The sequence below is a fragment of the Mandrillus leucophaeus genome, unplaced genomic scaffold, assembly GCF_000951045.1.
Source record: "Mandrillus leucophaeus isolate KB7577 unplaced genomic scaffold, Mleu.le_1.0 Scaffold34, whole genome shotgun sequence".
Lineage (NCBI taxonomy): Eukaryota > Metazoa > Chordata > Mammalia > Primates > Cercopithecidae > Mandrillus > Mandrillus leucophaeus.
In genome coordinates, this window is record NW_012103587.1 from 344906 (window position 1) to 359801 (window position 14896).

At 45.8% G+C, this 14896-nt stretch overlaps 1 protein-coding gene across 1 annotated transcript in view; it reads left to right on the forward strand.

The window, feature by feature from the left end:
- The first annotated feature begins 4 nt into the window (after nt 1-4).
- The window catches only part of ATP6V0A2 (ATPase, H+ transporting, lysosomal V0 subunit a2), a 56045-nt gene continuing 41153 nt past the window's right edge, over nt 5-14896 (forward strand). Inside the window, exons 1-2 of the mRNA XM_011988889.1 lie at nt 5-121; nt 6067-6145. Coding sequence (XP_011844279.1) covers nt 5-121; nt 6067-6145 — 196 coding nt within the window. The remainder of the gene's footprint in view (nt 122-6066; nt 6146-14896) is intronic.

A 14896-nucleotide genomic window follows, 5' to 3' on the forward strand; every position in this document is an offset into this window, starting at 1 on the left:
CGCCATGGGGTCCCTGTTCCGGAGCGAGACCATGTGCCTGGCGCAGCTCTTCCTGCAGTCAGGCACGGCCTACGAGTGTCTCAGCGCCCTGGGCGAGAAGGGCCTGGTCCAGTTCCGAGACGTGAGTGTCGCCCGGGAGACGCGGGCCGCACCTGCTTTCCTGGCGCTCCCCATCCCGCGCATCTCTTGGGGCCCTCCCGCGGGGAGCAGCGAGGAAGGGCGCGTCCCGTCCCCATTGCCCAGATGGGGAAGCTGACGCCCCAACTCAACGGCCAAAGCTTCCCGGAGCGCGGGGCTGACTCCAGGGTCGCCGGCCGTCTGTGTGGTCCGCGGTTGCTTTGCCCCAGTTAGTTAGGATTTCCCCTGTGTGGTCTTCATCGGCTCGGGGCACCGAGCTTAGCGGGAGAACAAATCCCACAAAGGCCTCTTGGAGTCCTTTTGGAACTTAACGGGGGTGAGAGGGGCGCGTTAACCAAATAAATACGTCAACCAGAAAAATGTTTGTCGTAAAGGAAAAACGGGTTGGTGTGAAGGTGATTCGGGTGGGAGGTACGTTTGAAGGGGTAGTCAAGGAAGCCTCTTGGAGAAGGTGATATTTCAGCTGAGACCCAAATAGAAAGGAGCCAGCCTTGGGGAAGATCTGGGGAGAGGGTCCTCGTTGGAGGGAACAGGAGGAGCCCAGACAGAGCCTGAAATGGGGAAAAGCTGTCATCTCCTTGAGGAGAGGGAATTTTGTCTGTTTTGGTCACTGATGCGTAATGCTGTACATACTATTGTGTGTAAGGACTTAAGAATTCAGTCATTATTTGTCAATTGGAAGCTGTCTCCCCAGAAAGTAATAATAAACATTTGTTTGTCTGTCCATTTACTTGTTTATTGTTTGTCTCCACCAAGGACTGTCAACCTCTGAGAGTAAGGACCTTAACACAGTCCTTGGCAGTCATTGGCATCGATAGGCATTTGTTGAATAAACAGGCTTTTCTTGACTGCCCGCTATGTTCAGGCACTGTTTTTGGTGCTGGGGACTCGGTGGTGAACAAGGCAGACACAGTCCCTGTGTTCCTGGAGCTCCCAGTGTGGGAGGAGACAGATTAAACACACTCTGATTATAAGCTGTGATAAGTGCTAAGAAGGCAAAGAACAGGGTGTGGAAGGGAGACCGTGAAACAAGTACTTACTGACTGAATTGAAATCCACTCAGGCGAATATTTTATTTCCTGGCCACCACTTTCATCTCCTGACTGTTTCCCTTGATCTTCCTAAGGTGTCCTTAATTTCAAAAGGGAACAGCCCTACCCCAGATCTGATATCCGTTGATATCAGATATCTAATACCAGATCAGCCCCATTAGGCAGCTGCAAAGTCGTGGAGAAACTCCTGAGTGACAGGCGAGGGTGCAGGTAAGATGCAGGGCGGTTCCTGCTTCCTGGAGCCACTTCTGCAGTTGTACCCATTCACCTGGTGGATGCTGCCCTGAGCTGTGAGTAGCACCCAAAAGATTCAGGCAGCAGTTGCAGGCGCAACAGGCTCCTACATTTGTAACAGGTGGATGTTTTCCATCTGGTTAGTACTCAAGCCAAGACACTTACCACACTTCAGTCTTAACAGGTTTGAGCAAACGCACTAATCACTACAAAGATTCCAGTTTCAATAAGCGCCACTACCTCCGGTCATAGAGTGTACCTGGGATCCTTTTTAACTGAATGTCAGTGAAAGGAGAAGAAAGTGCTGTTCGTCTTTTTCCAGAAGGAAGTAAAACTAAGGTTGCTGTGATGAGCTCTTGTGTGGTGCTAGGTTTTCAGTGTATCTTCAGCCTGAGTTTCCTACTGACTTTGTGGTGACCAGATGAGATCACTGTTAGTAACCCTTGCAAGGGAAAGGGGGGCAGGTGGTGACTTCCGTGGTGACAGCTAGTGGGAAGACCTGGAAAAGAAAGGTCATTCAGCTGATGGGGAGGACTCCCTGAAGGGAAAGTTCTCCTTTTGTAACAGTTCTCAGTCTAAGAACAGGCTTCCTCTTTAGTCCTTTAGCTGAAGTGGGAGTATCAATGGGTGTGAATATCAGGACAAACAGCACCAGGTCTCCTCTGCCGGTTTTACTAGGTTCAATGTGCCTTGAATTGAATCTACATTAAAATATACCTTATTCCATTAGCCCTGAATTAGGGTGCTGCTCTAAAAGGGGAAAAAAACCCCAAATTTGTAAAAGAACCCACGCAATAGAAAACAAAAGTTAATATGGCTGGGTGTGGTGGCTCACGCCTGTAATCCCCGCACTTTGGGATGCCAAGATGGGCGGATCATGAGGCCAGGAGTTCGAGACCATCCTGGCCAACATGGGGAAACCCTGCCTCTACTAAAAATACAAAAATTAGCTGGGCATGGTGGGGCGTGCCTGTAGTCCTAGCTACTCTCAGGAGGCTGAGTCTGGAGAATCACTTCAGCCCTGGAGGTGGAGGTTGCAGTGAGCTGCGATCGCGCCACTACACTCCAGCCTGGTGACAGGGTGAGACTCCGTCTCAAAACTAAAAAACAACAACAAAAAAAGTTAATATATGTAAGCTGGGGATGGTGGTGTATGTATGTCAAATCCATGTTTGTATTATTGCCACAGAAATTTACCTCTTTATAAATAAAGATTCTACTATTTGTAGAAACATCATGTCCATTTAGAGTTAAGTACTATTTGATATTGAAGGAAGAAAATGGAAGCTGAGAAGTCGTATCCTGCGACAGCTTTAGACGCAGAACTTCCTTTCCAACAAGTTCCATAGAACTAGATTGTGTCTGAATCATTAGCAACTTGGAAGTGGTTACTTTTAGTTTGACCTCCAGAAATGAATGAGAAGGTGATAAACAGGAGTGAAATTAGAATTTTTATCTTTCTTCTGGTTAATGCTTTTTTAAAAAGTCCCCAAAAAACGAACAAGAACTGAACATTTGGGGTAGACACTTATCAGGTTGAGCAGTTTCATGTCAAGTTGTAGCTTAACTGTTTCTTGAGAGTGTCCAGTACAAATCCAAATGGAATAAAGATAAATTTTGTGTCTTAAATGGCTTTCAACATGAATGATTACTGTAAATTTTTAAGGTGTGAAAGTAATAGATGTCCATTGTGAGAAATGTGGAAAACGTAAGAATAGGAACATAGCTTGCATGATCCCAACGCCTAGAAATTAACTTTAACTTTTTGGCTAATACTGGACAATCAACATTTCTCTAATAATGTTTAAAAATGTCCATATATGTGTACTTTTATATAATTTGAACCACACTGAAAACATACTAATCTGCTTCACACAGAAATCATGACTAACTTCCTAATTTTATTAAATGTTCTTTTACAACTTTTAAAAATTGTTTTAAACTTTGTATTGTAAGAAGTAGAGGGGAGAGTACAGTGTACCCTCATGTACCCATAATGTAAACTTAGTTTTTTCTCACCTCCCAGACTAGATCATTTTGAAGCAAATCCAAGATAAATAATTTAACTTTTCAACAAGTATCTCTAAAAGATTATATATATATATATATATATTTTGAGATGGAATTTCAGTCTTTCACCCAGGCTGGAGTGCAGTGGTGCGATCTTGGCTCACTGCAACCTCTGCCTCCCAGATTCAAGTGATTCTCATGCCTCAGCCTCCCGAGCAGCTGAGATTACAGGTGCTCGCCACCATGCCTGGCTAATTTTTTATTTTTAGTAGAGACAGGATTTCACCATGTTGGCCAGGCTGGTTTCGAACTCCTAACCTCAAGTGATCCACCTACCTTGGCCCCCCAGAGTGCTGGGATTACAAACATGAGCCACTGGGCCTGGCCTAAAAGATAAAAAATTATTACCAACATTTTACTCAAAAATTTAAATAACATTTCTTAATATAATCAAATACCTTGTCATTTAAAATATCATTTTTGATAAGTGCAGAGTCATCAGTTATGTGGCCAAACCATAATTTTTACACAACTTTATTGAGGTGTATCTTAGAGTTTACCCATTGTTTTTAGAAAGTTTATGGAGGCCGGGTGCAGTGACTCACACCTGTAAACTCTGGGAGGCTGAGGCAGGCAGATCACTTGAGCCCAGGAGTTTGAGACCAGCCTGAGCAAAATGGCAAAACCCTATCTCTACCCAAAATACAAAAATTAGCCGGGTGGGGTGGCACCTGCCTGTAATCCCAGCTACTCTGGAGGGTGAGGCAGAAGAATCACTTGAACCCGGAAGGCAGAGGTTGCAGTGAGCCGAGATCACGCCACTGGACTTCAGCCTGGGTGACGGTGAGACCCTGTCTAAAAAAAAAATAAAGTTTATGGAGTCATGCATCCATTGCCTATTTTAGTTAATCCTTATTTCTACCCCCGCCCCCCCTGCCCCCAGCACCCACTAATCTGCTTGCTGCCTCGAGGGTTGTTTTTTCTGGACATTCCATATGAGTGGAATCACACAGTATGTGACCTCTTGTGTCTGACTGCTTTCACTTAGTATGAAAGTCATCCAGGGTGGATGCAGTAGCTCATGCCTATAATCCTAGCACTTTGGGAGGCCAAGGCGGGTGAATCACCTGAGGTCAGGAGTTCGAGACCAGCCTGGCCAACGTGGCGAAACCCCGTCTCTACTAAAAATACAAAAATTAACTGGGCGTGATGGCACGTGCCTGTAATCCCAGCTACTCGGGAGGCTGAGGCAGGAGAATCGCTTGAACCCAGAAGGCGGAGGTTGCAGTGAGCTGAGATCCTGCCACTGCGTTCCAGCCTGGGCGACACAGCGAAACTCCGTGTCAAAAAAAAAAAGAGAAAGTCATCCCTGTTGTTGCATGGGTCAATAGTTCATTCCTTTTTATTGCTAAGTAGCATTCCATTGTGTGGATATAGACTGTAATTTCTTTTCTCTCCTTTCTTTCTTTTTTGTTTTGGGACAGGCTCTTGCCCTGTCACCCAGGCTAGAGTGCAGTGGTGTGATAACTGCTCACTGTGGTCTCGACCTCCTGGGCTCAAGGCTTGCCTCCTGCCATAGCCTTTTGAGCAGCTGGGACCACAGGCGTGCACCACTAGGCCTGGCTATATTTTTATTTTTTGTAGAGATGGTGTCTCACCATGTTGCCCAGGCTGGCCTCAAACTACTGGCCTCAAGTAGTCCTCCCACCTCAGCCTCCCAAAGTGCTGGGATTATCAATGCGAGCTGCTGTGCCTGGCTATAATTTCTTTAACTATGCTGACTGTAATTTCTTTAACCAGTTTTCTATTGTTGGATTTTTGGGTTATCATTTTTTCTTTTTCCCTGAGATTGATGTTGTCATAGATAAATTTTTATCTGTTTCCATAGCTTTTTCCTTAGGTTAAATTTCTTCATGGGGTATTGCTGGGCAAATAATCATTTTCAGGATTTTTTCTTTTTTTGAGACAGGGTCTCACTCTGTCACCTGGGCTGGAGTGCAGTGGTGCAGTCTTGGCTCCATCCAACCTCTGCCTCTTGGGCTCAAGCAATTCTTGTGCCTCAGCCTTCCAAGTAGCTGGGTTACTCAGGTGCGCCACCACGCCCGGCTAATTTTTTTTTTTTTTTTTTGAGATAGTGCCTTGCCCTGTTGCCCAGGTTGGAGTGCAATGGTACGATCTTGGCTCACTGCAACCTCCGCTTCCCGGGTTCAAGTGATTTTTCCACCTCAGCCTACCGAGTAGCTGGAATTACAGGTACCTGCCATCATGCTTGGCTAATTTTTGTGTTTTCGTAGAGATGGGATTTCACCATGTTGGCCAGGCTGGTCTGGAACTCCTGACCTCAACTGATCCGCCTCCCAAAGTGCTGGGATTACAGGTGTGAGCCACTGCGCCTGGCCTAATTTTTGTATTTTTGGCAGACTTGGGGTTTCATGGTGTTGGCCTGGCTGGATTTTCAGGCTTTTCTGATAACAGTTGATAGATTGCTCTCCAGAAAGTTGTGTCAGTTTATAGTTCCATTCAATAGTATATAAGAGCGTATGTCCCCCACACTTTGGTGATGTTTTATTTTTTACATAAACGTATTTTTAAATTTTAGAAATTTAAGCCATATTTTTCATCCATTTCTCAGCTCAACCAGAACATAAGTACTTTCCAAAGAAAATTTGTTGGAGAAGTGAAGAGGTGTGAAGAGCTAGAGCGAATATTGGGTAAGTTTATTTTCTGATTTAGTAAATTAAATAATTACCTTTATATAGGCAAACCTTGTTTGGTTTAGAAATACTGGAAAATACAGAGAAGCAGGAAGGAAAAAAAGAAATTGTATTCTCATCATTCAGAAGTAATCACAGTTATGTAGGCATGTATTATTTTTCTGTGTTTTTAATTCATCTATTAAAGTAAAAATTTACAAACATAACGGCCTGGTTATTTTATTGTCACCCTTGTTTTTTACTTGACAGTGCTTACTATACTGTAACATCTTTTCGTGTCAGTAGACATAGATTTTGGCTCTTCATCGTTTTTGACGGCAGCATAGTATTTGATTGTATTAATATTAGTAGACATAGATTCTGGCCCATCGTCGTTTTTGACGGCAGCATAGTATTTGATTGTATTAATATTAATGTGCCATGGCTTATTTAACCGATCCCTTGTAGTTTATTATAACTTAAAAACATTGTACATGTTAATAAGTTGCTTAATTTATCAAGGAACAAGGGAGGCAGAAAATGGCAGATGGATTGGTTGACAATAATTTCCTTTTTCTCAGGGCTTCCTTTGCCAGTGTTTGATCAGTGCTGATTGTTAACCATTTCAACTCAGTAGCCCAGGGCCACTTCTTTTATCTCTAAAATCTTTCCCATCTTAGCCTGATATTAGTCATTATCAAATCAAGCCTTGACGTTCTCACTGAAGTGGAGGGAAAATAACAGTCAACTGAAGGACAAAGCTTGTTTTTTGTTTTTTTTTTTTTGAGATGGAGTCTCGCTTCATCACCCAGGCTAGAGTGCAGTGGCATGATGTCGGCTCACTGCAGCCTCTGCCTCGTGGGTTCCAGCGATTCTCCTGCCTCAGCCTCCCTAGTAGCTGGGACTATAGGTGTGTGCCACCACACCTGGCTAATGTTGGTATTTTTAGTAGAGATGGAGTTTCACCATGTTGGCCAGTCTGGTCTCGAACTCCTTGTTAGGGACAAACTGCCCCAAAAAAGCTTCTTGGTACTGCTAATACTTGCCCCAAACCTCTCTGTGCTGCCCACCACTCCCCCTTATGCTCTGCAACTCCTCTCTCTGTCGCCCACCCTTCCCCCTGAGCCCCTTTACATTTCTAAGCCCTTATCTAGGCACGGAAGTGAAGCCAGCAGACTTCACTTATCAGATCTTCCTGCGATAAGCAAACCACAATTACAAACCATCCGGACTGCACAGGGGGAGGTCTGGAAAGCCTGAACAAACTTTGCCTACATCCTCCTGTAAGTTCCTTCACCTAGCTGCTACCATAAAGGTCACAAGGTGATATATGGCAAAGTTAATCAACGAACGACCCCAGGGTCTCTCTCCCCCACACAAACCCTTCATTTTGTAAGTTCAAGGCCGCCTCCTCTGTGGTGGAGCAGCTGGCAGGTTCAGTAAACTTACTCGCCTGACTTTGGGTCTGTTCTTCCTTTCTGTCCACTGACCTTACACTCCTGACCTCAGGCGATCCTCCGGCTTCGGCCTCCCAGAGTTTAGGGATTACAGGCGTGAGCCACCACACCCGGCCTATTTGTTTAAATTGGGGATTTTTAAGAGTAACAGGAAATTTTAGTCATCTGAAATCTAGTCCTAGTCATATTGCTTGAGGTCCTAGTTATTTGTGTGGCTCATGTATGTTAGTGGCATCATATTCCTGTCTTTGCAACCTGGATGAATCATTGGACAGATGGTGTCTACAGGATGAGGTTTTTAAAGGCAGGGCAAATGTGATAACACATTAGGCATATCCAGGACTTCTTGTAGCTTAAACTGTTTCAAAAGAATGCAGGGCTGGGCATGATAACTCATGCATATAATTCCAGCACTTTGGGAGGCCAAGGTGGGAGGATCACTTAAGTCCAGGAGTTTGAGACCAGTCTGGGCAACATACTGAGACCCTGTCTCCACAAAAAATAAAATTAGCCAGGCATGGTGGCTTGTGCCTGTAGTCTTAGCTACTCGGGAGGCTGAGATGAGAGAATTGCTTGAGCCCAGGAGTTTGAGGTTATTGCGGGCCAGGATGACACACCACTGTACTCCAGCCTGGGCAGCAGAGTATGACCCCATAAGAATGCAGACTTAAAACAGTGACAAAGGACCTCTCAGGGAAATTTAGGTGTACACCAGGCATGGTGGTACACATGCCTATAGTCTCAGTTACTCTGAAGGTAGAGGTGGGAGGCTCTCTTGAGCCCAGGAGTTCGAGGCCAGCCTGGGGCAACATAGTGAGACCCCTGTCTCTTAAAAAAAAAAAAAAGAATAAATTGAAGTTGTCTCACACGTCCGTGTGAAGAGACCACCAAACAGGCTTTGTGTGAGCAACAAGGCTGTTTATTTCACCTGGGTGCAGGGGGGCTGAGTCCAAAAAGAGAGTCAGCAAAGGGTGGTGGGATTATCATTAGTTCTTATAGGTTTTGGGACAGGTGGTGGAGTTAGGAGCAATGTTTTGCGGGCAGGGAGTGGATCTCACAAAGCACATTCTCAATGGTGGGGAGAATTACAAGGAACCTTCTCAGGGGTGGGGGAGATTACAAAGTACATTGATCAGTTAGGGTGGGGCAGAAACAAATCACAGTGGTGGAATGTCATCAGTTAAGGCTATTTTCACTTCTTTTGTGGATCTTCAGTTGCTTCGGGCCATCTGGATGTATACATGCAGGTCACAGGGGATATGATGGCTTAGTTTGGACTTAGAGGCCTGACATTCCTATCTTCTTATATTAATAAGAAAAGCAAAACAAAATAGTGAAGTGTTGGAGCAGCAAAAAATTTTGGGGGTGGTATAGAGAGATAATGGGTGATGTTTCTCAGGGCTGCTTCAAGTGGGATTAGGGTCAGCATGGGAACCTACAGTGGGGGAGATTCAACTGAAGAAAGATTTTGGGGCAAGGGGTGATATTGTGGGGTTGTTAGAAGGAGCATTTGTCATATAGAATTATTGGTGATGGCCTGGATGCGGTTTTGTATGAATTGAGAAACTAAATGAAAGACACAAGGTCCAAATAAGGGGAGGAGAAAAACAGGTATTAAAGGACTAAGAACTGAGAGTACCCAGGACATTCAATTACAGAGTGTCCAACGGGGTTCAGCATAATTATTTGCTTGGTTGGCTAGTGAGTGCTATCCTTGAGTTTTTTTATGTTGTCATATACCAGGCCAGATTGATTTAGGTGAAAACACTCTTCATTTAAAAATATACAGAGTCCCTCCTCTTTTTTTTTTATCAGTGAGTAAGTCAGGGCCTCGTTGATTTTGGAGGAAAGAGAAATGCAAAGCCAGCAATTGTTTGTTAAAGAAGGATTAGAAACGACTAGGAGAGAGTGAGTTTGATAGGATGGTGGAGATAGCTGGGGAGAGGTAGAGGAGAACGGGAACCAGAATAAGAGTGGATATAAAAGTAAAGAATAGGACTTCATCAGGTTGAAAGTTTGGAGGGTACCGTGCCACTGAAGATCTTCTATCCACTTCAAGAGAGACTTAAGGGGTGGCCATTTGAGGTAAAACCATGAGCCACTAAATACCAAGAGCCTGAGAAACTGCTTGAGCGATTTGAGTGATAAAGGCTGGTCCCTTATCGGACTGTATAGAGGTGGGAAGGCCAAACCAAGGACTTACGTCTGACAGAAGGGAAGAAATAACTGCGGTGGTCTTCTCAGACACTGTGGGAAGGGCCTCTAACAATCCAGGAAAGTGTCTAGCCAGACCAAGAGGTACTTTAGTTTCCTGACTCAGGGCATGTGAGTAAAGTCAGTTTGCCAGTCCTGGGCAGGGGCAAATCCCTGAGCTTTATGTGTAGGGAAGGGAGAGGGCCTGAGTAGTAGAATAGCAGATGGAACAACTGAGAAGTGATTTCCTTAAGGATAGATTTCCACGATGGAAAGGAAATGAGAGGTTCTAAGAGGCAGGCTAGCAGCTTGTAACCTACGTGGAAGAAGTTATGAAATGACGGCAGAATAGAATGGACCCGTGAGGCTGGAAGGAGATATTTTCCTTGGCCGAAGAACTATTTGCCTTGTGTGGGAAGAGATTGATAGGTGGAAGTTTCAGTAGGGGAGTAGGTGGGAGTGACCAATGAGGAGGAGAAAAGCTGGCCTTGGGTTATAGAAGTTGGAATGCTAGCTGCTTCTTTAGCTACCTTATCAGCATAAGCGTTGCCCTGAGCGATGGGATCTGATGCCTTTTGGTGGCCCTTGCAGTGTATTACTCCAGCATCCTTTGGAAGTAAAGCAGCCTTGAGAAGAGTTTTTATTAAAGAGGCATTGATGATGGAGGACCCTTGCGTAGTGAGGAAACCTCTTTTCTGCCCATATGACAGCATGGTGGTGCAGGATATGGAAGGCGTATTTAGGGTCAGTATAAATATTGATGCGTAATTCCTTTGCAAGAGTGAGGGCTTGAATTAAGGCAGTGAGTTCGGCTTGCTGAGAGGTAGTGGAGGGGGGCAGAGTGGTGGCCTCAATGATAGATGGGGAAGATACTATAGCATAGCCTGCCTTTGCTGGTGTGTGGTGATTAGGTCTGGTGGAACTGCCACCAATAAACCAAGTGTGATAAGGGTGAGGAACAGGAAAGAAGAAAATATGGGGAAATGGAGTGAATGTCAGGTGTATCAGAGAGATACAGTCATGGGGGTCAGGTGTGGTATCAGGAATAATGTGGGGGGCCAGGAACAATGGTAACTGTGGGAGACTCAACAAAGAGTGAGTACAGCTGAAGGAGCCAGGGAGCAGAAAGTGTCAGGTATGATGAAAAAAATAGATTTTGGAAATTATGAGAACTGTAGAGAGTGAGTTGAGCATAGTTTGTGATTTTTGAGGGCCTCAGAAAGTATTAGGGCAGCGGCAGCCGCTGCACACAGACATGAGTTGAGGGCTATGCTAAAACAGTAAGGTCAAGTTGTCTGGACAGAAAGGCTACAGGGTGCGGTCCCAGCTCTTGTGTAAGAATTCTGACCGCATAGCTCTGTACTTCGGCTGTGTGTAATGAAAAGGGTTGGGATGAGTTAGGGAGAGCTAGTGCGGGAGCAGCTTTTAGGGCTGTTTTTTAAGGAATGGAAAGGGGAGTGGGGAAAGGATTTAGGATTTATGGGGTCATCTAGGTTTATCTAGAACAGAATGGGTTGTGGAGGGAGGTATTGAGGATAGGAGAGTATATGGCTTTGGCACCACAGGTTGGATAGGCAAGACAGTTTGGTTGATAAGGCACAGATCCTGAACTAACCTGTAAGACTTGTCTGGTTTTTGGACAGGTAAAATGGGGGAATTGTAAGGAGAGTTTATAGGCTTTAAAAGGCCATGCTGTAACAGGCAAGTGATAACAGGCTTTAATCCTTTTAAAGTGTGCTGTGGGATGGGATATTGGCATTGAGCGGGGTAAGAGTGATTAGGTTTTAATGGGATGGTAAGGGGTCATCCATCACCAAGGAGGGGGTAGACATGTCCCATACCTGTGGGTTAAGGTGGGGAGATACAAGGGGAGGATGCGAAGGAGGCTTTGAACTGGGGGAAAAGGCAGCAATGAGATGTGGCTGTAGCCCAGGAATAGTCAGGCAAGCAGATAATTTAGTTAAAATGTCTTGACCTAATAAGGGAGCTGGGCAGGTGGGGATAACTAAAAAAGAGTGCATAAAAGAATGTTGTCCAGGTTGGCACCAGAGTTGGGGAGTTTTAAGAGGTTTAGCAGCCTGGCCGTCAATACCCACAACAGTTATGGAGGCAAGGGAAACAGGCCCCCGAAAAGAAGGTAATGTGGAGTGGGTAGCCTCCGTATGGATTAAACAGGGGACGGACTTACCCTCCACTGTAAGAGTTACCTGAAGCTCGGTGGGGGGCTTCCAAGGCAATCAGGCAACGTCAGTCTTGAGCTGCCAAGCCGAGGAGATCTGGGAAGGAGTCAGCCAAGGAACGCTGGGTTTGGGCTCCAGGGGCTTTAGGAGTGGCGGTGATGTGAGTCAGACAGTCTGACCTGCAGTGGGGGCCGGCACAGATAGGGCACAGCCTAGGAGGAATCCTGGGCTGCGGGCCTTCTGAAGCCCAGTGGCCAGGCTTTTGGCATTTGAAGCAAGGTCCACAGGGATGTTTTGAAGGAGCCCCTGGGAGCTGTGGCTTGGATGTTCTGAAGTTCTTGTATGTTGAAGACGTTGTGGGTTGTCTTACAGCAGAGGCAAGTAGCTGTAACTCAGAAATGCATTGCTGTCTGGCTGCCTCCTCTCCATTATTGTACACCTTGAAGGCGAGGTTGATTAATTCCTGTTGTGGGGTTTGAGGGCCAGATTCCAATTTTTGAAGCTTTTTTCTAATGTCAGGAACTGACTGGGTGATAAAATGCGCATTAAGAATAAGGCGGCCTTCTGGCCCCTCTGGGTCTAGGGTGGTGAAGTGTCTAAGGGTTGCTGCTAAGCGGGCCATGAACTGGGCTGGGTTTTCGTCTTTACCTTGGGTAGTTTCTTTAAGTTTGTCATAATTAAAAGCTTTGTAAGCTGCCTTTTTAAGCCCTTAAACTAGGCAGGAAACCATGTAATCTTGCCTAGCTATACCTGGGGAATCTGCCTGATAGTTTCATTGGGAATCTTTTCAGGGAACTGCTCTAATGCCTTCCTGGAGGTCTGGCTCATGAAGCCGGCGCTTATCAGCATGAGATTGGGCTCCCCCGTTCATCTGGGGAGAGGGTAGAAGTTAGGATGACATTAAAGTCACTCCAGATTAAATTGTAGGACAGAGTTAGATATCGGAATTCCTGTTTATATTTAGTGGGGTCTGATGAGAAAGAGCCTAAACACTGGCTGATTTGGGGAAGGTCTGATAGAGAAAAAGGCACATGGACCCTGTCTGTGCCTTCAGCTCCAGCCACCTCTCTAAGAGGAAATTGTTGGGCAGGTGGGGAAGAGCTAGTCGCAGAACGAAACTGTAAACCGGACCAGGTGTGAGGAGGGGAGGTGATAGAAGGATTATAGGGTGGGGGAGCAGAGGCTGAGGAAGAATTGGGACCTGGCTTGGCCTGGCGAGGAGCAGCCTGGGGAGAAGGGGAGAGGTCAGATGAGTTCATAGAAAAGAAGGATTCAGAGGACTCAGTGCTTGGGGTGGAGACTGAAGAACAGACCAGGAGAGAAAGAAGAAAGATTTGGGACGAGTCTCACTGGGAGCGGAGACTAGGGAGGGACCAATGCGTAAAAGAATGCCTGGACGTCAGGCACCTCAGACCATTTGCCCATTTTTCGACAAAAATTATCCAGATCTTGTAGGATAGACAAATCGAAAGTGCCATTCTCTGGCCACTTGGAACTATGTCGAGTTTGTACTGGGGCCATGCGGTGTTGCAGAAGAAAATAAAACCCTTAGATTTTAGGTCAGGTGAGAGTTGAAGAGGTTTTAAGTTCTTGAGAACACAGGCTAAGGGAGAAGGAGGAGGAATGGAGGGTGGAAGGTTGCCCACAGTGAAGGAGGCAAGTTTAAAAAGAAGGGTAGAGACACAGAGAAGGGAGTGGGGAGCAGCCCTGGGCTGCAATGTGGGTGAGCAGCCAAAGCAGGCGTCCCCACAATTGACTTGCCACCAAAGCAATGTGGGTGAATGACCAAGGCAGGCGTCCCCGCGGAGATCAGGCACCAGTGGAGTGTGGGTGAATAATCAGGCAGGCGTCCCCGCAATGATTAAACACCAAGGGAAGGCTGCCTTCCCGAGTCCATGACCGGCGCTGGAGTTTTGGGTCCACGGATAAAATATGTCTCTTTTGTCTCTACTAGAGAGGAAAAAGAACTGGAATTGGAAAGACAGGGAGATTGAAGTGTAGTGACAGAGGGAGACTGAAGGGTAGCGAGAAAGGCTGGAGAAGAGAGTGAAAAGACCGCTTACCCAATTTGAAATTGGTGAGAGGTTCCTTGGGCTGGTTAGTGTGAGGACCCGAGGTCGTAGGTGGATCTCCTCACAGAGTGAGGGCGAGGACAGGGGGCTGGTCTCCCGAAGAAGTCCCTCTGACCCCGGTCTTCCGCACCATGTCTCACGCAGCCGTGTGAAGAGACCACCGAACAGGCTTTGTGTGAGCAACAAGGCTGTTTGTTTCACCTGGGTGCAGGCGGGCTGAGTCCGAAAAGAGAGTCAGCAAGCGTGGTGGGATTATCGTTAGTTCTTATAGGTTTTGGGACAGGCGGTGGAGTTAGGAGCAATGTTTTGTGGGCAGGGGGTGGATCTCACAAAGTACATTCTCAAGGGTCGAGAGAATTACAAAGAACCTTCTTAAGGGTAGGGGAGATTACAAAGTACATTTGTCAGGGTGCGGCAGAAACAAATCACAGTGGTGGTTTATGAATGTCGTCAGTTAAGGCTATGTTCACTTCTTTTGTGGATCTTCAGTTGCTTCAGGCCATCTGGATGTATACGTGCAGGTCACAGGGGATATGATGGGTTAGCTTGGGTTCAGAGGCCTGACAGAAGTATAAATTGGTTAAAACAATTTGCATTCATTTCTAGAAACCTCTTAAGCCCAGTGCTTCCTTTGCTATCTTGGCAAGACAGTTTCTTTTCTTTTTGTTTTTCTTCCTTCCTTCTTTACCTGCCTCTCTCCCTTTGTAAACCAGTTAGTAACACTTCTAAATATTAGGCCTGATAATGACTAACAGGTATTGTGACTTTTAGGCTAAGGAAAGGAATGCTTCATGGAATTGAAAACATAAACCAAACAAAGTAGTTAATTTTGGCTGGTGTACTATTAGTTTCATGAATCTAGTTTTT